This window comes from Egretta garzetta, unplaced genomic scaffold, assembly GCF_000687185.1.
Source record: "Egretta garzetta isolate BGI_Z169 unplaced genomic scaffold, ASM68718v1 scaffold79, whole genome shotgun sequence".
Classification (NCBI taxonomy): Eukaryota; Metazoa; Chordata; class Aves; order Pelecaniformes; family Ardeidae; genus Egretta; species Egretta garzetta.
Window position 1 is genome coordinate 5924832 of NW_009260791.1, and position 25396 is coordinate 5950227.

Below are 25396 nucleotides of genomic sequence, written 5' to 3' on the forward strand. Positions count from 1 at the left end.
GTCGTGTCTGTCCGAACTGGAGGTGGTGACATGCCTCGCGTTTCGAGTGTCGTGGCAGAGGCGCAGGCTCGTGGTTGTTCTGCCGGCTGTGCTGCAGAGGCGGTCACTCCCGGCAGAAGAGCAGGACAGACAGCTGGGGTGACAGCCCCTTGAAAGTCTTCAGTGTGAACGTACGGAGGTACTCTGCTCCTGGCATATCTAGAGATTTTTGGGCGTTAGTCTTGCCTTGTTCAGCTTCACACATATTCACAGTAACCTTTCAGAAGCTTGAAAATAGCGGTTTGAGCTAATTTGCAAACGCTACTTTCCCTGCTTAATGTCATCTTAACAGAGCTTTCTGTTTACTTTCATGTTTGTGCCTCAGTATAAGTTCATCAACATGCTGCAATCAAGCACCTCATGACAGATGAAGAAAGGAAACGTGGGTCAGTGCACAAGCTGTTAATTTGCAACCGAACAAAAAGATGACATGGAAAACCTGAATATAGGCAGTGCACTAAAGCTGTTAGGCACATAGTGCCGTGCTGAATAAACTGACTAACTGCTGCTTAGTCTGTGGGTCTTTTTGCATTTTGCCATTGCAGATACGAATCTTGAAGGCCCCCAAGTCCTCTGATCCAGTCTCAAGCAGCCAACAAATGTGGGTCCGGTTTATTAATCGTCGCCTGTTGGGACAGTAAACCCACTCCCTGGCAATCATGTGTTGGGTGGGAAAAAAATTGTCATACAATACATTACTTCCCCAAGTCATGCGCTGTTGTGCTAGGGTTATTCTTCTTGTTCAGGTCTTCTCTTCCGACACCTCTGCTCTAGGGTAGAAATGTTTTCACAAGCAAGCGCACCGGGACCGTTGCACAAAGGCCAGATGTGACACCTAGAAGTTGTCCGGCTGTCTGGGTACTTAGAACTGCAAACTGGCTGTTGCCCTGTGGCTTGCAGTTCCTGCGCCCGCTCGGATGGAGAGGCAGGAAGGATCCTTCTCTGGCTGCACTGGCCCTCTGCTGGCATTACGGGAAAGGACCTAGCTGGGAACACGGCAGTTTACCCTCCATGGTGGGCACACAGCCTTCCCAATCTGACAGGTTCTCTCCTAGGAAAGATGCATCCAGATGTTTCAGCACATCTGTGAGTCTGCCTTCATGATCAGAGCAGAGATGGGACTCCCTAAGGCTTGAAGGCTGAAGTTTGGTGGCTGTAGTTAGTGTTAATTGTACCTGAACATTCTTACTTCTGCTCTGTGTGTGTGTGTGTGTGTATGTACACGCATATATACACACACACGTATGTCTGCACACGTGTGTAGAGACACAATGGTAGAGCAATGTGCTATAAGCAGTATTTCATCCTTTCCTTTTTGAGTCCTTGTCTGGATGCAGTAACATGCTCTGCTTGCTAAACAGTGCCTGGGTTACTGTAAATAATCTTGTTAGGAGTGGTTTTCTTCCATCCAGTGTGCTCTAACTTAAAATGCTCATTGAATTTCGTATGCAGTCATTCATACTGCTTGTTCGCTTAACGTAAATCATTACAGCTCCTTCTGCACTGTTAGTTTGTGTGATGCACATCTAGGGCTTCCTCAGCTTACTGACTCCTTTACAAATACAGTAAAGCACATGGGAACTCACTAGTGAAACTTGAAAATGCTAAACTGTTTCAGTCAGGAAACGTATTTACTATTTTCTCCACTTTGATTGTATGATCATGCTTTACTTCTACCGTAGGAATTTTTAGCCAATGGCATAGTTTATGTAGACTTGCAAAAATCCTTTGTCAATGAGTAACTTTTTTATCCTACGGCTTCCAGAATTCTCATAGATAGTTTCTGTGAAAGACAAGTGGTTGGTTCCTAGCCTTTATTAGATCATGATCTCTCAAATATTATTTTCTGATTTGTAATGATCTAGATCTGTGCCTAGGTCTTTCAGTGAAAGGAAATACATATTCTTGCTTCATATTTACTTTTCATAATTAAGGTACAAGCTAAAGTGTAGATCAGGTTCCAAATTTTGAACTACTTTGTGCTTGGTACGTCTGAGCAATCTGTGTCCTTCTATTTTTATATTGTTTGCATCAGTGCTGATTGCTGCTGCTTCACTATGTACATCGTCTTAAAACTAACATAATTAGTTTTCTAGTTGCCATTAGCGGCTTTTTAGCTCATATGCTGCAGATCAGAGGACAGAGTAGACAGGATAGGTAGGGCAATCAGGATCAAGCAGCTGAAGTCATGAATGTAATTTCATCTCTGTAGTCTCCTTGACAGGCCATCTTCAGAATCTTTTGTTTTAGGATTCTTATAGTCACTATCCATGATATTTTATTGTCTTTGTTTTCAGGCTTGTGCTCTGATAATAATTTATACTCATTTTCTCTCTCTTTTTTTAGAAAAAAAATGATCATTGTTAGTGTCCTGGCTGAATGTTATTAATTTATTTTCTGATAAATGAAATTGCCCTTTGGGCATCTGCATCTTTGGCATTGCCTTACAGTTTGTGATTGTATTTTGCCAAGTGCTGATGCAGCGTAAAGCTGTAGGTAGCCATATTTCTTCCCAGATATGTCATTTGGGACATAGTGTGACTTAGGCTAATTTTATTTCCCAAATTGGCACGTTTGTGGAGGAATTTAGAGCCTATAGAATTTAGTCTCATGCTACTGCATGTAGAAGTTACCAGTTTCTGAATCTGTCGATTATGATGTTTTAAGTAAAAGTATTAATGTTTGCCCAATTTTTGTGCAATCTCGAGGTTCTGCAGTCTCCCCCTCTAACGTACATGTATGTTGTATGTGTAGGTATGTGGTAGAGGAGAGGGAATGAGAAAACTTTGTGCCTATCTGTAAGAACATTTTGTTGTTATCCTGTTAAGATATGTTTCGTTGCCTCTTTGGGCCATTAACCTGTTCATGTTTTTCCACTCTGCTTTTTCTGAATAGCTGTGTCCTTCTGGTTTATCTCCGGTTCTTTTTCTTCACCCTGAGCAAGTACACGACTGGAGTAAAAGAGATCTCTCTCTTTCTTACTGGTTTTATTTTCGTGCAGCATTAAACAGTAAGTGAGCAAGGCATTTGTCCAGCAAGTCACATTCCTTTACCCTTTTTGCAGTTTCCCCAGACTTGCAGGTATTTCAGGTGATGTCCCCAACACAGCACTCTTGATGACACTTTGTATTGTTTCTCTGAGCTGCTTCTACGGCTGCATACTGACAGTAACTTTTACTGTGGTTTTTTAACCCCTCAGAATTGTTGCACTTCAGTAATTATACTGCCCACTGTAACACCTAGGTAGTGTTGTAATAATTAATACTGGTTGGACAGAGGATAGTGAGGAGCTGGTGTCTAGGTTTCTGCTGCTGTACCCTGAATACAGCTAGGGAATTCAGGGTTCTCTCTGTGCAGAGAGAAAACAGTTTTATGGGAGATGCTGAAAAGTTACCAGATCTCTGTGCCACACAGAAATAAAAGCCTAGTCATCAGCAATTCAGATGTAGGAAAGAAACAAACCTCTGATGAACAAAAGAAAAAAAGTTGTAGGGATGGGGGGATAATATTCTGAATGAAAAAAACTGTAAGCAAACAAGGGTAGGATAGATAGAAACAAAAATGGCATCCTCGCAGACAAGTTGTTTTTCTGTGGTGTGTGGGTTTCCCCCCCACCTCCTACTGCCATCCTATTCCTGTTTCTGTCAAGATGTTGAGCTTACAGTTTTACTTCCAGCTGAGGAGGACTGGGCATGATTCCAGTGTTAGCTATAGTCAGGCTTTTTTCCTCCCTCATGCCTCTCTCTCAAGAAAAGTGTGTACATGCAGCCTTCGAGTAAAAGCCCTGCATATAGCGGTTGCCCTTTAGGATTAGTGTTGTTGCAAAGACAGCCTTATTTATTAATTTAACTTAGTTGGTGTTTTCTGACTAGCGTGCTGTATGCATGGAATGTTATTGAGAAACTTTTCCATGGAAGAGCCAGATTACTTTACTATAAAGTGTGTTATCTTATCCAAACTAAAGTCTCATGTATGTGGAACTGAGAGAACGCTGAGCAAGTTCTCACTAATGATTTCTGACTAATCTTCCTTAGTAATTACGGGAATGTAAGTGTATGCAAGATGCTATTCATTTTCTTCTTCGTACAAATACAGAATAAAATAACCAGTCATGCTTTTTTTTTTTTCTTTTTGGTATTGCAAATTTTAGAAATTCCAAATCTTTACGTATGATGGCAGAAGACATTGCTGTTCTAAGGCAGCTGCTTAGCAACACTGCTTTGCTGTTTCGCAATCAGCCAGCTCTTCCCACACACTGCAGTGAAATGTACGTCATTTCACGGTGACTTGCATTCCAGCTTTTCTTTTGAGTTAGTCTTAGATCTCAAAGAAAATGAAATAATAAGAGTTGGAAAGAGTAACAGGAATCTTTGGTGTCTTAACTGAACTTTTTTATAATAGGATGATTAATGCTTTAATATCCTTCTGCAATAACCACTTTCCAGAAGTTCTGGCTAAGAAAACTTGGGTGGAGCCCAAGAGCTAATTCAAAGCACTTGGGAAACCCCCCCCCCCCCCGAAGATCCCCCCTCAGTTGGGTCCCAGCATTTGATGTATAGCTTCTATATAAATGTGTGCATGGTCATATTCCCTCTTGCTCCTCAATTGCCCAAAGTCTTAAGAATTTTCAATAGCAGCAGAGGCTGCATTTGGTAAGAATGGGTGCTGGAGAAGATAAGCAGTGAGAGCAGAATTGATCAAGCTGTCTGTATACATAAACAGAGATGCAGGAATCAGAGGAAGTTAACGCAGGAATCCTAATTTCAAGTTTGAGATTGAAGTCACCAAACCACTCTATTTACTGACAACTACTGAACACTTTTGCTGTACTTAGAGCTTTACTGCAGATTACAAAAGCCAGTTCATGTCAGAGGAGCACAGATAAGGTGGTAAAAAGACCCTTTATGGTTTTTCATGTACTGTCACGGAGTCTAAGATTTTAAAAATATTTTTTTCAGCAGGGCTAAAACTGACTGTTCTATTACTAGCTTTAAAATTTTTTTTCAGTCATGTAACAGTAAAATAAAACAGTCTTACAGACTTTTTCCATTCTATGCATTTCATTAGAAACATTTAAATATAAAGCTAAGATTTCAAAGTGATGTACTGGTCTGAATTGCTGATTGTTCAAACAGTGATGTATTACTCAAACCAATAATTGAATAATAAACCGTTGCAAATCCTCTAAGTTAAGGATAAACAACATGCAATTAAGTAAGAATTAATTTTTGTCTTGTGGATTCACTTCTACTGGGAGCAAACCAGTTTTTTAAGAGATTGGTGTAGGATTTAGTCTGTGACTTGAAAGTTGAGGGCTCTGAGTTCAGGCTTTTAACAGTCAGTGAGGGAGGGTTATCTGACAAAATTAACTTAACTGGACCGTGGTGGACGTGCTGCTTTAGTCCAGTGTTCTGCATATGGAGAAGAAACTTCTCATCATACTCCTAGGAACAGACCAAGTTTGTCCAGTTTTTTCTATTACGTACTTTATGATCTAGGTATTATTGTGTTCCCAGACCTGCTAGGTAAAATTATCACATGATGATTTTCACAAGACAAGAATAGGAAATAGTATGAGAAATAAACTTGACTCTTTTGCAGGAAATGGTCTTTAATGTTTCCTTTCAGTACTGTTGTCACTGCGGGTGGAACTAAAAGGGATTGAGTCTCTCTAAAAGGATGAAAGCAGTAGGTTTTTGCAATGTAACAAGTACAGTATGTAATTTTTTTTGTGTGCGTGAAAAAGCAATTTAGTACAAGGCTTCTTATCCAAATTGGTGTACGTGATTTATCTAAGTAAAATATCCTTTCAGAAGAGATGAAAATAGCGTTGCAGAGCCACATTAACTGGAATGTATTTCTTTGTTAAAATTATGCCATACCAAAAACCTTTTCCACTACTCTGTTGTTTGGTAAACTAAGATGGGATGTTACCTGTAATTTGATGAATCACCAACTTTGGGAATTGGCATTAATTTCCTTCGTTGTGACAAATGACACTGCTGTGAGAGGTGTCTCAGGAATTCCAAGTACTTCTAAGTTGTTAGTCACTGAAACCTAATAATGGTGGGGAAAAACAGTGATTGTAAAATAGGTATGTGACTTACCTTGTTAAAAATTCAACTTTGAAGCTTCTTTCAATTTATGGATGTAAGAGACTTAAAGAACTAGTAAAATAAGCTCTGGTTGTATTCCTATTGGAAAAAGCTGATTACTGTCTACCAGTAGCTAAGTATGCTTAGGGATAGAAATAGTATTTAGAGTTCCTGAAGAAGATGGTATACTGAGGTGCCAGATTGCTTCTCAAATTGTTTAGCCAAAAAAAGGAGATAGTAAGGTTTTAGACATGTGGGACTTTCTCCTTGGCCTGGTTGTTCGGTATCATTAAACACACTGAATGATGAAATTAACCTCGTATTAAGTAACATGAATGTTAATATTTGCTTTTTGCTTCTGTGAGTCTGGATATATATCCAGAAGACCATAAGGTGCTTGATGTTATGGTTGCTTTTGCTAATTCCTCTTCTTCCCATGTGACGTGTAATCTTCTGTTGCCATTTGGAAATCATACATTGCTTGTCTTCAATCATCTGTTTTGCAGTGCCAGGATTATTAGATGGCCACTATAGCGGTGCCCTCTGTCTGCTGTGAGGCTATGTGGTGTTTTCTTAGCTTGTGTTTTATTTGCCGTAGAAAGGCTGAGCAGCGCCAGGGTGTTAATTAGACTTTTTGCAATGTGTTAATTAAATTTTATAAATGCATGTTGAGTAGATCCAGTGGAACCGGTTTTTGAAGTAAAATACAAACACTATGCACTCAGACTTCCTCCATAAACAAATGATTGTGATTCATCTTGCAGTATTTCATGAACTGTACGGTTCTTTCCTGGTTAGTTGTCTGTTCAATGAACACAGGGCTTGGCTTGCACACTCTCCATTTCCTACCTGTAACAGGCACTAAAATGATATCAAAAATAATTTTCTATTTTTGTTTCTTCTTTGAAGATCCCTTGTAAGGTGATACTGGGATTCTCAAGAGCAAACAATTTGTTGAACACAAGGGTGGAGTTGATAAAACTGTACCGTCAGAGGCAGAAATGCATGTTTTCATATTTGGCACCTGTGTTCTGCACTTGCTGGCAATCTATAAATATTTACATACTGCAAAAGTAAATGAGTTATTGTGGTCGTTGTTTCTTGCTTTGACAGGAATGAGGCGACTCTCGGGGTGTGAGTTCAGTCACAGACTGTACACACAAGTGCAGAGCGTTGCACGTGCAGCTTCTGCTGAAGCTGCCATTTTGTCACCTCGGAAGGAATGCGTCCAAACCTCCTTCCCTTTTTTTGTTCCTGCACGCTTATGCTTTAGAGTATTAACTGACAGTTGGGAAGGAGCATTTCCATTGTCATTTATTTTTCAGTATCAGTGTTTCAACAGTTTTTCGTTTAGCTGCATTTATGTTGTAAGATTTTCCTCGGGACCTGTTTCATACAGAGCATCCGCAAGAGCTCTTGCGTGTCATGCTTTGTTTTGTAAGAAGAGCTCAGAGGGCCCCGTGTAAGATGGTCAGCGTTGTGACAAGTGGTGCACAAATGGTAGTCAGGGCAGGGAAGGGGTATTCCGGATTTGAGGAAGATGGGTGTGCTACCTGTCTCCCACTGAAAGTATCCATTTCTCTACTGTAGAGCTGGGGCACTGAATATCCTAGAGAGCTGTCCACCCCTAACGCTGGCCGGAAAAGGTCACCCAGGCCACGAGGGAGCAGATCCTACTGACATACCAGCTCTGGGAGAAAGGGAGCTGAAGTTCTGCATTTGCAGTGCGATGTGGCTGGCCTGGTGGTCTATGAACACTTCCTGCATCTCATTAAACGCTATATATGAATTTGATACTCTTAACAGGCAACATAACAGCTGGATGAGCTCTCTTGCATAGTAATAGTATTGTTTTAAGGCATGTGCCAGATGTAGGGGCTTATTGCCCACAGGCACTGGTCTGTACAGCTGCTAATATCAGCTTTCTCCTCTCTCGTTCTGTCTGTAGCACGATTTTTCTCCTTGCTTCCTCAAGATGTTATCCACCTCAGCAAACTCTGGCTCCTTTGCTCTCTCAGGGCCTGTCGTGGTGCTGACGGTCCCAGTTAAGCAACAGTTAAATCTGGCCACCTTCCCTTCCCATAATCTCTGGGTTTACTTCTGTGCTGCGTCACATCCACAGAAATCTTCCCTGAGCTGATCAGAAAGATCATTCACTGCTGCTGGGATGTTCATAACAAGTCTGCAAGTTGTTGGATGGACCGTGAGGTTAACAGGAGATGGGTGCTCATTAGATGTTTCAAATTAAAATGCTGACGAGCCGGAGCTGCTGCATTGCACCTGTTGTGTTGTTCGTGCTGCTGCTGTTGCAGCTGCCGCCTCAATCCCTCCCGTGTTCCTCCATGCAAAGTCTGCATCTCTTTAGGAGGTTCTGGAGAACTTAACTCTGAGCTCTTTGCCACAGCAAATTGCCTTCCTGTTGTATAACATCTACCAGTGGTATTGTGCACATCGGGGCCTTGGAGCATTACCGCTATAGAATCATAGAACCACTTTGGTTGGAAAAGACCTTTGAGATCATCGAGTCCAACCTTTAACTTAACCCTGCCATCCCACCACTAAACCATGTCCCTAAAACTAAACCATGTCCCTATACATTTAATAAATAGTAACCCAAATATATGTTAAGAGAATCCAGATAATTTAAAGTTTCCACTGCTTAGTGTAGGGGATTCAGGATTATCTGTTGGAGTCAGTTTTGGGACGTGTTAAAAGAACCATTTACATTTACGCTCTAAGAAGAGAGTGCCTTGCACTAATGAATGAGGGTTTCTTTAATCATATTGTTCTCACTACAGTGCTTAAGCAAAAAGCATTTCATAGTTAAAAGTTTAGCTGGTCTCTGTTTCTTACACTAGCCTTACATTTTCTCCCTGTTTCCAGTGTCGCCTGTATTCCACAGGAAAGATAAAGTATATCAGCATAGACAAAATTGTAGCATGTATTATAGATTTATTTTGAATCTGCCTGCCATGAAGCTTGTCTGTACTAATGTTCCCACCTAGGACAGCAATGCTAACAAATATTAACTTTTTTATCACCTCTAAAAGCTGTCAGATTTTTTGGTGAGTGATACGCATACATGTAAAAACCACACTCCCTGCCCAACATGGTGCCTAAATAGAACAAGAAGCAAACAAAAAGGGGTGGGGAAGAGAGTACAAACATGTCTATTTTTAGACAAGAATCAATAGATGGGTTTGGTATATTTTTCAGGATTAGGTTTGTGGTTACTTTTTGTTGTGTGGTTTTCGTTTCTTTTACAGGTACGTAGTTTTGACTTGAGATGTACCTTTGTTTAGAACCAGTTCGGTGCCCTCAGAGCAGTGAGATGTCCAGACAAAAAGGAATTTCATCCAGTCCTTCTTTTGAGGAAAACTTAACAGAAAAGGAACAGAGTACAGCCGTACAACAGATCTCATGCTGAATGTCAGTTAGGAACATCATGTTCTGGGAAGAGGGCTAACATGAAACTGGGGTGTGTAAGCAGAATGTTGGCTGCAAGATGTGAAGAGCCTGGTTAGTGCAAATAAACCTTTAGCTGGACTAACATTTCTAGTTCTCAGTACTGCAGGTCATAAAGGATGAGGGAGTCCAGAAGGTCCAAAGGGGAGTGATGAGAACGATCAGACTTCCTAGAAAGAATGCAGGAAAGGGCTGGATAAGTGCATCTTGTTTCTTCTAGAAAAAAAGACTGATGGGACATACAAGTCTTCAAAGCTGTAAAAAGTTGCTATATACAGGAGAGGAAAAAACTTTTCTATTTTCATTGTGAGTGGGACAAAGAGTACTGAGTTTAAGTTGTGGCAGAGGAAATCTAGATCAGTTATTAAGAGAAGTATTCCTTTCTAATAGTAAGTGTAGTCGAGCACTGAATAGATTGCTAAGGTTGTGGAGTCTCCAGCATTAACAATCTTTTTTAAAAGAATAGTTTGGAGAAGTAGTGACAATTGATTCAGCCTTGGAAGAAGAAGGGATTGGTGACTTCCCAAGGTTCCCTCTCCATCTTTTTTCTAGATGCCTTAAAAAAAAAAGGTGTTAAAATAATGCAGGGATATCCTGGAAAAATAGCAAGAATTTATAGTACGGCTTTGCAAAAACATACTGGTTTACACCCATTAGTATTTTCTTTCACATTTGAAATATTTTGATAGTTTAAGTCATGTAAAATGTATTGTGAGTTGAACCATTGAACTGCGCGTTATCCCTGATTTTTTTGTAACCACTTTATTAGAAAGATGGTATGTATAAAAAGAAACTTGTATTAAAAAAAAAAAAAAGCCTGCATTCAGTCAACTATGAGTTTTGTAATTTCTCCAATAGTTCAAAAACATCTTTGATGTTTTTATATCTTAAGCTGAAACAGTATCACTTTAGTGGCAGTGCAGAGCATCATATGTGAGTTATAAGTTTATAAATATGAAAATAATTTGAGATTTCAAAAAAGCGCTGTGTTTATTTTAAGTGGCAAAGTTATTACAATCCAAATCTGTCATTGGCTGGAAAAGCTAACAAAGCCTGAAAAATGCATTTCAAATGAAAACCTTATCCATCTGGTATTGCTTATGTCTTGCAACTGTATTGTGCTGGTCATCACTTAGTCCACATGATCTACATATGATTGTTCAGGGTTTTTTTTTTTTCTTGATTTATAGATGACTTTGATGAGCTTGTGGTGAGTAACAATGATGTTGTGCTCAGAAATATCGCTGAAGACTTACGGAATCATTTACCCATCGAGGCAATGTTTGATTCAGAACATCAAGCTATCCAGAAAGTAAGCTAATTGTTATGGTCTCCTTTTGCTGAACCACATCATTTATTTGGGGCCTATGCTGGTTTCAGTTTTAGTAGTAGTTCATAACAGAGAATGAGCACTGGATTGAGGTATAGGTAATCTGTTTGGTTCTCAGGTCTGTTTCTGCATGATTGTCTGGCCCCAAGAAAGTTGCTTCATAGTTCTTAATACTTTGATCGTAAGTTATTTGGCATAGCTTTCGTTCTGTGTGGTATGGCACCTGTCACAGCGATTCTTTAATGCTAGCTCCATAATAGACTCTAACAGCCCCCTTAAAGAAAACAGAAATACAGGGCCAGTGTTTCACAGTTGCCATAATGTGGGCAGCCTAGAAATGATTTCCAGCTCTTTTCAGATTCTGATGGCTCAGAAAGAGGTGGGCTGTGAGTCCTGTGGGAGGGGAGAGCACCTTTTCTGCTTGAGCTGTCAGTATAGGTTGGAAGTTAACTCATTTCCCAGACAAGTGGTGTGTGGCTCTTAAATGGGAAAAGTGGATTGGCCACATGCAGCAAGCCTGGGAGAGGGAGGAAAGAGGAGTGGGAGGATGAAGATTATACCCCTTGAAATGATGAGAAGGCAAGCATCCCAACTGGTATGCTTGTGATTGAAAATGACATCCGTGTTAACCAGGGGTGTTTCTAGATTGAGGCATAAGGCATGAAGGTGAAAATATTCAGACAGTTGAAGCTGAAAATCAAAATTGCCCTTTGTCGAAAATTTTAAGTTACATTCTCCTCATTAAAGTGGAAGAGAAAAAGCTTTCTTTGCCATGTACCTCCTCTATAGCCAAGCAAGCACTAAAGAGACAAAATCCACAGCAGGTCTCCTACTCAGCTATTGAAACCAGCTTGCTTTCTTGCGTCAACTTCCACTTACTGGTTATTTCAGTGGAATTTGATGATCCAGTTTACATGCAGGATTTGTATGGCTTAATTTTGATTTGTAACTTTTGAGTAGGGAAAAACTTGGCTCTCGGGGATTTTGGGAAAGGTAGGATGGTGAGACAATTAACTGTGTAACAGTGTAAGTGAAATCAAGAGACTTGGTTCTGCCTTTCTTAGGCTTTGTTCCTCTTCTTAGATACACCAGCATCCACTGCCCATGATTCACGTTGATGCATTCCTTTATGATGATGATTTTGTTGATTCATTGTGTGAGGAGGGGAAAATGAGTAGGAGCTACTGCACAGAGTGTGGCTCATACAAGACTGCATCTTTAGGTAAGTGCTCTTTTGGGAACACAAGGAACAAATTCAATTTAACTCAACTGGTTTGTGCAGTGACTCAGCTGGACAACACAACATCCAGCTGACGGAGGACTTTGTCCAGACTAGTGCAGTACACAGGCCAGAATTATTTCCCGTAACCAGTGGAAGGACAGTCGTACACATGTAAGTTGAATTAATTTGCAGTGTATGAGTGACACTAGTTGCCCACAAAAACTGGGCAGGGAAGAGGCAGGGCTGTGTAAAAGGAAGATGCAAGAGGAAGACAATACTGTAAGAGTCCACGCAGTAACCTCAGTCTCCTCTCATGCTGAAAAGCAGTAGAAAGCACCATCTGTCTTAAAGATTGTGTGTGGTGTGGTACAGATGAGCACTGTTACCAGTATAGCACAGGCATTCAAGGAGGAATGGTTTATATGGAGAACATTCCATTCCTTAAAACCTTGGAGTTGAAATTCAAGCTATTAATATGTCTGCCCATAAAAAGGTTTGCATGAATTGTGTGAGACCTAGGTACCATGTTCCCTTTTTTACTTAAACAAATCCAAGTTAATTTGTTTTGTGCTCTTTAATATATGTCACTGTGCAGAAAAAGGTAATTCAGTTTCATGAAGGATTTCAAAATTCTCCGTGTAAGGGAAGGAATCCTCAGACTTGGGACAGACTGATGGCCAGGCTACCTCTGATCTGCAAACCCTGGTTTTCCAGGGTCCCCAGCGCTAGCTCAGGCAGGAAACCATACAGGTTTTCAGTGATGATAACTCTTCAGGTTAATATTTCATTGGTTAATAACACAGTAGTTAGTACTGCCCACCCAACACCTTTGTTCTGTTCTTATTTCCCAGAGTTTATTTCGCATTCCTTTTCCCTCATGGAACTGAAGTTTCTTTATCAACATGTACTGCCTGACCTGACAGGAAAGGTAGTGGTTGACGTTGGCTCCAGGCTTGGTGCAGTGCTATTTGCGGTAACTTCCAGCACAGGAATTCATATTTTATTACTGTGACAAACATTTTCCCTCTTCTCTGACTGCCTACTCTCGTTACTCCATCTTGGACGGGTCATTCTGAGAGGCACCTCTGATCTGACTCTCTGAACAGGATAAGGTGCTGTTTACTAGCGATTTCAGTTCTTGTTCTGTTCCTCACAAGAGGGAATACAAATGATTTTGCCTATGGAGAGGAAAAGTCTGTTGTCCAACAGAGTAGCATATTGCTGTCACACATGCTGCTCTTTTGCTAGTTCCTGTTCTGTCTCTCCTTCGTAAGTTTGTCCTCTACGTCTTGACCATGTCTATATATAGATTAGTTATGTTAAATTCCTTTATGAAGCTGAAAAACTGTTAAATTATACAAAGGAAGACTTTGATATGAATTTGTCTCCAGAAACATATTGTCCTGCTCTGCGTTTTAAAATGCACATAAAATACTTCATCGAGAAACTTGAGTGCAATTTTGATTGCTTTTGGCATGACTGGTGCAACATATGGCCAACAGCAATGCAAAACACACATTACAACTTTCTTACGAAAGTCAATGGCTGTTTAGGGCTCAGTCTTGGAAATGCTTGAGCGTGTAATTTTACTCATCTGAATAATCTAATTTTGGGACTACTCAAACGAAGAAAGTTACTCCCATTTGTAAATAATTGCAGCATTGGGTCCTTAAATGGTAACACTTTTGCTAGCCTGAATTTGTTTTAAAGTACTTAAATGCTTGCATTGTTATAGTAGAAGATCGTCTCAAGATAAAGCAGGGGAAATGGTTTTTAAAAAAAAAGAGTTCTCCTTTTTAATCATGTTCTTGGCTTTTATCGAGGAGGGGTGACTTCACCTTCACAGGTTGCTTTTATACTCACTGAGTTGAATGGTTTCAGAAAACTTTAATAATTAGATTGTAATACATAGATATCTCACATAATCTGTATCTTCAGCATTGTTTGTTGGCCTTTGCCATTCTTGGCGAAGTGTAGTTACGGTGTTCAGTGGACACAATGTCACTTAAAGCAGTATCTTCATTAGGGCCCTGTAGGCTCAAGTATTTGTAGTTTTTTTTCCTAACATCTCCAACAACTTTCCAAAATCTCAGTCTGAAACCGAACCATTATGTTTGGCTTATTATTAAGGGACAATTTACCTTTTTTCATACGTACCTGTATGAAGCACCTGAAAATGGCAGTAATACAACACTTAGAGATGCTGACAAAGACTCTGTACCAAAATATCCCATTATATTACTGGTACATTGTCCTCTGTTTTTCACACTTTCTGACTATGTGTATGTCTCATGGTTGTTTTTTTTCTCTTGCTATTTTCTTCTTTCATTCTCCCAAGAAACAAAAATGTGCAGTCTTTTCCTTTCACACTATTTTTGTAGCTTAGTTTGTACTGCTTTTTTCCTTCTTAGACCATTTTCCATCTATTTTGCAATGGAAGTGAAGTTGGAGCTTCCCTTTTTATTATTTTGATATGTCATTTTGGATCTCTTATAAAGATTCGTGAGATATAAGTGGGAATTGCCAAATCAGGGGCTTAGTTCTGAAAAACATGTCATGTCCACTGAAAGGCATTTCTCAACTTGCTGTTTTAAAATGCTTTCTTAATCTTAACCTGTGTTTTATTTTTTCCATTTTAATTGAAATTTTTGAACTCATTTTAAAGGCATCACAGTTACTAAATTTCCTTTTCCTAATGTAGGGTTATCTTTATAGCTCAGCATCCCAACTGTATGGAGTAGAAATGAATGCAGACTTTTGCCAGTTGCAAGAAATGATGATTACAAAATACCAGTTCATTGACAGAATAAAGGTAACTAAATACATGGTTTAGTGTGTATATTTTTAACCACTGTGTACTAGGTATCCTGTTTATGTGAGTGGCTGGTAAGTCAGCATTCTGAGAAGAAGTTTCTGCCTTCACTTGTTTTGGTTTTAAACAAAGGCTTTGCATTGGGGAAAAAAATCTTAAGCAGAGAGGAAGAGGGAAATCATCAAAATATAATAACATGTGTTGAATCGCTTAGCCTTTTTCCTGAATGGACTTGCCTGCTGGCTCATGCAAAACAGGTATATCTGAGCTGTTTCTCCCAGTGAAATCAATGACATTATTGCCACTAACTTCTGTGAAACTGAGTGTACAAAGAGTTATCTGTCATGAATAACAAAACTAAATGTCTGTGTTCCGTTAATGTTAGCAGTAAAATGTTTGTAGGATTTGCAAATTTGCGTCTTAGAACACCTAAAGGACTTACGACTATTGATATTTTCTTTCTTGGAATATCAGTGCATATATACCTTCCACAAACAAAACGGATTTCAAACTATGCGCTATCGTTATGGGAACCATTTCCCTAGTCCCATTATGGAAATAACTACTACTATTTTCATGAGAAAAAATACATTTTTTTTGCCTTTCTGGGAAATACCGGTTATTTTGTTACCAGCAAAAGTTGGTAAGTAGAATATGATGGGTAGAATACTGACTTTAATCCTGTGTTGTATGCACGCGCTCTTGAATGGAGTCACACAAACTGCTGGGTGTAGTAATTTCTTAGGAATTAAAGTAACCAATTTTAAACTGGAAAGAAATAATAAGTGTAAACTATTTAACACAGGGTAAGAAGTATCATTGGGTTGCGCAATTCAATCCCAGTTGCTGCCAGTTTATCCATAACCTTTGGTTTTTGCATATGTTCTGTGTTCATAACACCTTACTGCAATGAGACTGAAAGTGCAGTTAGGTACTCTGTCAAGTTAATTCAGTGGAGCTGGAGATCTACATGCATGTTTTTCAGCCTTGTATATTCTTTATAATAAGCCTTTTTGTTTTTCCTTCACACCTTGTAATTCTGCTGAAGTATTAATTTCAGAGCATAAAGATAAGAAAATAATATGTTTTCAAAGCAGTGCCTGAGGACTTGGCTATCTGAGCCTCATTAGATGCTAATTTAGTCATGTGACTCCTCCTATCACACTGCTTTGAACATTTCAATCTTAGATTTTTTTTATTTCACACCCAAGTGAATCCTCTCTAGAGATACACACCAGCTTGAAAAATAGTCAGAATCCAGTTGCTGATAATAATTTATGACACAAATTTGAAAAACTTTTAAGAGACCCATCTTAAATAACAATTGTTTTTTCAAGATATTCTGAATTTTCATTGGAGTGGGTTCCCAAAGGACAGCAGGGTGGAATGCTATCATTAGTGGCTAAATCTGAGTGAACTTTGTGTTTCTTCGGTCAACATTTGGTTTGTTAAAATATGTAACAAGTTGCTCAGCATCTTTTGTTGTTTGAGCACGCACTTAGATGCTGGGAGGAAAGTAAACAGTTCAACAGGTCTTAGAAAACTTGACACACACATCGAGATTCAGAAGTCATGAAAGGCTTGGTGTGTATTCCATTGGGCAACAGCACTGTTGTAAAATCAGTTGCTCCCCCCTCTGTTGTGCCGGCACACAACCAAGCAGGTCAGGGAACTGGTCCAGCTGAACAAGAACCCAGCAAAAAAGTGGTGTTTTGGCTGGAGCAATACCTGGGTCTGGCTCATGGTGCAGCCACACACGCTTAGGTGGTCCCATGTTCCCCAATAAGAATGAGGATGTGTCTGGGGAGAATGGGGTGCTTAGGTCACTTTAGCCAGCACAGTCACCTACTCTGTAAATGCGGACTAATTTTAAGTTAAGGTTTAATTGTTACTCAAGTCAAGGAAAGATCTACACGTGTTCAGAGTTTCCCTGTAGTTTAAGCATGTTTCTGAATTGATGCTTAAAATATTAGGACTGCCATTAGTAGGGGATTAAGAAAGTTTGGTGCTAATCGTGACTTCTTGTGCTGCAGGAAGGCCACTGGTGGAGCAGTCCTCCAGTCACTTTTGTTTGGATTACAGGACTGCTGCTCAGTTTTTTTGTATAGAAATTCTGTGGTTTTGTTACTTTTACCCCTTGAAAATAAGAGAGTAAAGTAAAATGTCTCCTTAGCCTCGGAAACAGTGATCCAAACTTGCAGTCTACATAAGTCTGGATTCATGATTTCTGGTAGATCTAGCTGAGGCATGTTTTGCCCCTAGTTGTCTGTCCTGCTCCACCGCGGGAGGCTGTTGCCTGTGTAACAGGGCAGCAGTCAAGCCTGTATCTGTAATACCTCTCATACCACCCCAGTTTATGGTCTTTTATTTTAATCTACAGTTAGCAGTGGCTTTATGCAGAGGACATGAGTTGACAACCAGGACCTACTGTATTTAGGACTGCTAATGGTGGCCTGACTGGTCTGTCTTCTTCCTCTGCTGCCTGAATGCTTGAACTTCTTCATCAGCTCCTGTATTGCTACAGTTTACAGTGCACTGCTTTAAAATAAATTATCACCAATCTAAATTGTCCCCAAAAGCTCTACCTTTCATGAATTAGTGGATAAATAGTTCAGATATCCACACAGTAGAGGTAAAAGTAGAAATTTGACCAGTCATTCTAACAACTAAACTGTCCCTGTTTTTCAAGGAGGTGGAGCCTTCAAACGCTAACCTGCCAGTTCTGGGTAAGGTACAAGAACACTGCTGCTTCCTTTCCCCTCACAACAGGCAGTGGTGAACATCTTGGCATGTGTTTAAGGAGATAAAGCTAGCTGTCACGAGTTGGAGCACTTGCAGAGAACCCATGGGATATAGCTCTCAAAGATGACATGCTGTGATGCCTACTTTTTTATGAATGATAAAGTTATGTTTCTGATATTACTAATATTGAAATATTTGACTACAGTTGCAATTGCTATAATGCATTCTGATAGTATGAACAGGAGTCATAAACTGTGGCAATTCGTCATCTCTTCCACACTTGAACCCTTACGAGTTGCAGGGATGGTAGTATCTGTTTCTCCTGTCAATCAGAACAGCATGCTTTCTGTGTTTGTTATGAGGAGGAATATGTCATTTACCCTCCCAAGAAATACTGATATATTGATAAGTGGGCAAAACGTTTTTCAACAGGTAAGTGTTTTTAATCTTCTATACAGACATTCAGCTTTTCTGCCAGAATTAAGAATTCCTTTTTACATCTGTCCCATATTGGAAGGATTTGACAAAATATGAAATGTTGAATCCATCAGGTCAGTGTATTCCCAGCCCAACCTAGTAATAGGTTGCATAGGAAGGAAAAGAAATTGTTCAAGTTTTCTGTCCATTTTCAACATATAGGGATGCACTTTCAAAAAATTTTGTGGAATGCAAGTCATATTCAGATTGGCTCTCCCTTATCCCTTCAAAAGGTGTTCCAATTTGCATGTCTCCTCAGATTTAGGACGTGATGTATTTCTCCGTGTTTAAGAAGAAATCAAACACATCTTGTCGGAGTGTTAATGAGCATCCTGTTGCTATAATCTCACCTGTTTGAAAATGACATGATGTGCTAATAACCTTTTCGGTAGGTGAAGGTAGATGAAATCAAACCAGCTCTTATGCTGGTTGGAGAGGCAGTTGTTTAATAAGGTAAAGCACTTGCTGTCCAGTGCCACTGAGCATCCTGCCTTCCAGCATTCCCAGTCCCAATATATGTCGTGAGAATTCAGCTGTCAAATCTGGGTCTGTAGCATCTTTTCTAGCTATAATCCTTTAGTAACCCACTGAGCCTGTGAGATGCCTTCTAATATCCTCAAAAAAGCTTCAGCTAGCTTAGCTCCTTTCCTGAAATCAATGAGCGTTTGTGATAAATCTGTAGGTAAGTGAAATGTAGGAGCCATCACATACATCATCTCCTCTTTTATGATACTCAGTGTCCTAGTCCAAAAGTCAGATGTAGTTTATTTCACTTAATGTAATGAACTGAGTATTTTAATTAGAGGAAATAAATCTGGGGTTTTTTTTCATTTTTTTAAAGCTTTTTCTGGTTATTTACTTCAGTTTTATCTACTATGAAGCCAGTGAAATACCTGTTTTTGTGACTGGCTCAAAATGGTGGTAGCAGGTCCTGTTTTATGTTGATAGGTTTCATGGCTACTTGAAAGCTGTATTTGTCTCTTAAATTAATGTATGCCTTGTGAAATTTTTCTCTTTCAGGTGGTTCACGCAGACATCTGTACTCAGGCTTCACTTCTTCAGAAGGCTGATGTTGTTGTAATGAATAATGTCTTTGAATATTTTCTTGACAGACAGGAACAGGCCAGGTAAGCTATGTGTCCAAACAAGTAATCTATTTCTTTGGCAGTGTGCGTGTAACCTTGTGAGTTATGGAAAACCTTAAGGTTGTGGTTTTTTGAAGTCACATACATAAATTACATAAGGAAATTGTTTTAAACTGCCTACACTTAATTGTTATACTTAACTGCTACGGTGTTATGGCAGTTGTTTGTTGTTAAACCCACTAAACACTGCTGCTTTCTTTGCCCAAACCTTGCCCTGAATCCTTGCACTGATCTGTTAAAATAGTATCTTGCTGCTAAAGGATCTGAAACTACTGTATCAGCATAAAGCTTAATCTTCAGAAAGAAGACAGGTCACTGACTTGTGGATGTCAGAGCTTTAATATAGATGCACTGCAAAACATGGCTAGTAATGATATTTCTATTGTGGTAGCAAACAAATGCGTGGCTAAGGTTCTTCTCTTTCAGGTGCAAGACACTCACAGATGAGCTTTTGCTAATCCAGCAGTATTAGTTTAAAGTGTAAATAACATTACCATCCAAAGTTACTGTGCCTTTAGAACGGGCAGTCAAAAAGGAAGGGTGCCTGTGTCTCCACCATCCCAGTCAACAGTCTTGATGTTCACTAGCAGTTTCAGCTAAGGCTTGTCCTACTGCCCTACTACACCCAAGTGGTAATGTCAACCAGAGAGGCACAGAGTGGATGGGTGAAAGGTAGTGGGTGTTTCAAATTGCCAGGAAATTTGTTTTCAGGTGCATGACTGAGAATTCATTTGATTCTTCAAGAACTCGGGGGTAGTGGTTTAATGTTGCATTAGTACCATGAAGACAAATGACATTTGAAGAATGCTGGAAATTAAATTCTTTTTAGTCTGAATTGCCATGCTGTAAGAAATGATATGACTTGCACAATCAGGAGAAAAAGGAATGCTGGGGGCTATATTTAAATACTCTGATTGCTAATGTCTTAAGTATTTTGTCACGACTGCAAAGTATGTATGTAAAGAGCAGCTTGTTGTTAAGCTTTATAAAGCAGTGCGCAGTGCGCTCAGAGACTGAATTTTCTTCAAAACCAAAAGTTCAAAGGAACCAAATGTCGATGTTTAATCCCAGTCCAAAGTGAAGGTGTTGACAGTACAAAAGGACATGCATGTATGTATCAGAGTTAAAAAATTACAAAATCTAACATTGTAAGACCATCTATTCCCTCTGTTCTTAATATGAAGCTTGATTTTGTTCATACAAAGATATTTTCTTAATTAGTAGTGACTGATGAGCATGTATAGCAAGACTTTAAGCTTAGTCTACCTCTGACCACTAAACTGTAAAGTGTTAGATTCCTTTTATATCAAACGTGGGTTTTTTCCTAAAAATTGGTGACCTACTTTTAAATATGTTTCAGAGCTTGGGAATTTATTGCTTGTAATGTAAGGAAAAGAGGGTCCTTATTAGTGACAGTTCCGAGCCTTAAAGAATCGCTCTCAAAGCTCCAGGTAAGTTCCCTCAGCCAGTTTTAGCCAATGCATTTTGTCACTGCCTATGAAAGTGGCAGTTCTGTAGTTGAGGTTAGCTGCTTGCCAGTGTTGCTGTGAGGAAGGGTATGTAATTTTGTGAGCAGATTAAAAGATGTAGCACTCTGGATTCTATTTCTGTGTTGACCACCAGCACATCTTTCTGTACTTTGATTGTCCCCACCTGTAAAATGGAAATCCCAGCCTTTACCAATAGGCTTCATGGATCATTGTATTATCATGTGTATTATTAACAATACCTTAGCTGTGAGGTTAAAAACCCCACAAAATGTTAGCAAAGCTGTATTATAATGTGAGTAAGTTTTGTGATAGCCCCTTCCATCAGAGTTCTTCTAGGTATAGGGGTAGAACCTCAGAAGTACAGATGTATTTATAAACTTCTAGAGGCAAAACCTTGAAATGTTTTCTCTATTCAGCTCTACATTTGCATATTGCCTTGAAACGTGACAAGCTGTTGTGTTAAGCCAGTGGGAGAAAGGGTCATAGTAAAGAAGGACCATCCCTCAGGATGTTCTCTCTACTGACCTGCTGTTAGCATAGAAAATGACTCGTTATATGCCAGTATGAGCTGCTAGAAGTACAGATTAGGGAGAGATTACCATCAGCGCCTCAGATCAGTGTCATAGCTTTAAATTGCAGCTGGAAACAAACATGATGACAGTGCAACTTTCAAAGATGTTGAATGCCCGGTGCTGCAGCTGCTGCTCACTGAGCAGTAACCACTTCCAACGGACCAACCTCTGCTCTGTGTCCATCCTGCCATAGGTCATCAGTAGATTACAGTTATTACGTGTATGATGCCTAGACAAATTATGTGGGCTGGCTTTAGTTAGGAAACAAAACACTGATCATACATGACAAGGTTATTTACAAAGTGGCTTGCTTGCCACAGCAGTCTGCTTCAGAGAAATTGAATCACTTGTTGCCTGTATGCTGATGGGTGAAATAGATCCTCAGCCCCAGGAGCAGCAGTGGTGTCATTTGACCTTTTCTTGGAGCGTGCAGGAGTTACCCAGCAGCTGAGAAGCCCTTTGTAGCCTTAGTACAGTCCTCCCAGGGTGTAAAACAGGAATGTATGTGTGAATCTTCCATGGTACAGTTAGCTCCTCCCCCAGTACTTCTGTCAGAATGTTGCCCTCTGGTCAGGATGCTTGAGGCTTATACAAATGATACAGAGAAGCAGTTGTAACGTGCTAGCAAAATATCTAGACTATTGATGAGATAATTTTTAAAATTTATCTTTATTCTCTCCTATTTAAGTTAAACGGCATTTCCAGAAATGGATTTATTATTGCTGCATAATTTGCAATGACTAATATCTCTTATTATGTCTTGCCTTCTTAATGTTGTACTGACCTTGAAACTCCTGTTATGTTTCTCAACATTGTGTTAATTCAAGGATCTGTTTTCATTGTTTCAGACAGATATACAGGTCAACCAATGGGTCGAAGAGGTGCGGCTAAACTATGATGTGTACATGGAAAAGGATGTTGACAGAGAAGCACTTGAACAAATACATTTATACAAGATTCTCTAGTACCTAGAAAAATATACTAGTATCCTTGTAATATCATACATTTTGGATCTAAAATGAATTTGGATTGATTTGTGTGAATAAATCAGGTCAAAATTCTTATTGTGATTAATTTGGGTCATATTTATGGTTTGTAATGAAAAAGAGTCTTTTGAAACAGGTTTTGTTACGGGGGCATTCTGTCTCAACAGAATATATTGACTTTTAACTAAGAAATGTCCTTATAGTTTAATTTTTGCAGAAATATTAGAAAAAGTGGCTGTTGCTAAAAGAATTTTTGTTCACTAGCATTGTGCATTGCTCATGTTTGCTAAATATATCAAACCTAAGAATAGCAAATCATTATTAATGTGAATGATAAGAATGCGTTTAGCATAATGTTACTTAAAAGCTGCAGTACGTTGGAGTTTGCTGTTTTGGTTTGGTATAGACCATTTATTATTATCAGTAGTAATACTTACTATTAACAGTATTATCTTTAATGTTCTCCTATGGAATTTGTAGGTTTTCTTTCCAGGGTCTTCTTGATAACCAGAGCATCTGCTGGCATCAGCTACGAGCAGCAAGTCCTTCCATTTAGTTAGTTGTCCTTAAGGTGGCTACTAATGTAAAATACTGAAAGACACCGAGGAGCCATTGAGAATTAATACAGCACATCCAAGATGACAGAGCTCTATTCCGCTTCCTGCACTCCTGCTGGGGATGGTAGGAAGTGTAATAAGGGGTTAAGAAGCTGAAAATTCTGAACAGGTGTCACGACTTAGCGGAGGCTTGGTGGTGGCGTAAAACATTGGAAATTCGTAACAGAGCCTCCTCAGAGAGAAAAGATCCACATACGCCCACCACATTTATATTTAGATTTTACGTTCTAAGGATGTGAAGCTTTTAGTCAGCTGAAGAATGTCTCGATTTTTAGCAAACATTAACAATCCAAGTGCAAAAATACTAACTTCAGGAGTTTTGGACTAAGTGTGTTGTGAATTTAGAAGTTCTTGGTGCCTAAAAGTTTGCTACACAGCTATGTCTAGTGCAAATGGGAAAAGTTTAAATTGGATTTCAGTCTTCAAGTGATTTACAGGTCAGTGAACTTGATAATATATGCTGTAAGCAAAAAGGAGCAGTGGCCATTAGGCACTCACTAACATAGTAAGTAAATGGTACTGTAGAAAGGATAGTGAGTCATAAGAAGTCTTATTTTTCATGCTCTGTTTGGAGTGGAGGATGTTTTAACTTGAGTGATACTGAGCCGTTGCCCAAATGCTGTGTTGAATCTATTATTTTCTTTTTTCATTTAAAAATGAACAAAGACTGAAAGCTTTTCTTAAAGCATTTATTTTATTAAAGTACAATAACTGAACTGTGGATTACTTAGTTGTCAATGAGACGATTGCCCCTAGAAAGGGAACCTAGGAGAGGCTAAGCAACAGGGTGGAGGTAATGCAAGGCTAATAGATCTAACAAGGAGAGAATAAAAAATGAGAAAAGAAATGCATGTGCAATTCAGAATGAGGAAATGAGCACTATAGTAATCAGTACAGTACAGTGGAAGCTGTGACTGAATTTGGAGTGTATAAATAGGCTGCTATAAAAGGAAAACTGACTGGGTCTTAAAGAGCTGCTTCATAACCCTACTATCATGTGAGAAGAAAACACCATGTTGGAATGTTGCTTACTTCTTCCAGAGATGCTGCAAGATCTCCCAAATCAATTGTCGGGACTTTTGCCTCACGATACTGGGTATAATCTGTGCCCTGCACCTTGATTTGGTAATATGGGAACTATCGCTTTCATTGCAGTTGTTTCCCCTTTTCATGCTGAGTCTTCAAATAGTTTTTTTGGGTGTTGATCTTAGATAAAAAAAATTTCAATAGACTGGAGCAGATCACCAGCATGTTTAGTGACATCTGTATCCTCTGACTCTGGAAATAGCATGCACGCATCTGGAGCTCATATGCAACAGAGGGTGCAACGGGGAAGCTCCCCCTGTCTTTTTTAGACATCAGGAGAAACTCAAGAGGTGAGTTCAAGCTGCTGAAACTTCTGTCTTCCTCTCCTGCCCTTACCAGGTCCTTGATTTAAACCTGCACCCCAACACGTTCACAGAGAAGAGGTGGTGGTAATTCAGGTTGGTTTTGTCAAACTGATGCTCAGAAATACAACTTCTCTGTTCCTTTAGACATCTCTTCCTCGTTTGGCTTTGTAGGGCTGGAGTTCATAGGGACGTTCATAGGGATGCTGCGAGCTGCTTAACTCTTCTACTGAAGAGCTGGAAACAACTGGTGTGCGAAAGAAGGTATTCATCGAATTTGTCGCTTTTCTAGCTTTAACTTTTGTTATCTGGCCCCTCTTAGTCCTGTTACAGATCTCCTCACACAAGGGTAGCAGGAGTAAGGTGTGAGGAGGTTTGCAAAACCCTGTGTGAAAGTGGGCAAATCGGCCCTCCCTGTATGTGCTCCGAGGGCCTCGGTTGTCAGCTGGAATCCTCCCAAGAGTGTGTGTGTTGCCTCAACTCAGGTTCTGCTGCTTCGGCTCGAGGAAGCTGCCAAGGGTATAGCCCGCCGAGTCCTTGTTCTCAGTTCTGCTACTGCCGTATTGCGCAGTACTTGGCAGATGACCGAACTTTCCTCTGCCTCAGTGTCTACAGTGAAAACGGGAGTAACAAATCCAAAATCAGAGCAAGGTGGTGAATTAATTGAATATCAATTGCTTTGAGATTGTCATATAAAAAGTGCTAAACAGCCAAGCTGTTCTTTGTAAACTGACCTAATTTAAAAGACCTGAAAGGCAAAGAAAATACCAGTACCTCTCTGAGAGAAACTTTCTGGCCCTTCTCTTCACAAGGCAGCATTGAAGAGGAAGCCTAGCTTAACCACGCTACGGTGCTGAAAATGCATAAATAACTATTTCCTAGTGCCCTCAGTTTTCACACTATCCTTGCTGTTAGATGGCCACTGGTGTTGGGAGGAGGGGAGGGGGGAGAAGCAAACCCCCACTGGTACCCAGGTTTTGGGGTTTGCGTGCCGAGCAGCTCCGTGGCAGCGCCCC

General features: G+C 39.7%; 1 protein-coding gene across 9 annotated transcripts in view; it reads left to right on the plus strand.

Moving 5' to 3' along the window:
* Positions 1–6: 6 nt before the first annotated feature.
* Positions 7–25396, plus strand: part of LOC104133306 — a 27790-nt gene continuing 2400 nt past the window's right edge. The window contains exons 1-9 of one of the 9 annotated variants that reach the window (XR_004843004.1): positions 8946–9653; positions 10790–10911; positions 12013–12151; positions 13003–13124; positions 14853–14963; positions 19203–19309; positions 20688–20778; positions 22238–24476; positions 24555–24644. Coding sequence is in view for 3 of the 9 variants with exons in the window: in XM_035902050.1 (XP_035757943.1) it covers positions 9602–9653; positions 10790–10911; positions 12013–12151; positions 13003–13124; positions 14853–14963; positions 19203–19309; positions 20688–20778; positions 22238–22354 (861 nt within the window). In the remaining 6 variants the exon portion in view is untranslated. Of the gene's footprint in view, positions 179–8941; positions 9654–10789; positions 10912–12012; positions 12152–13002; positions 13125–14852; positions 14964–19202; positions 19310–19753; positions 20220–20687; positions 20779–22237; positions 25389–25396 lie in introns of those variants that run through there. The other 8 variants (XR_004843006.1, XR_004843005.1, XR_004843008.1 and 5 more) reach the window with 8 other exon arrangements.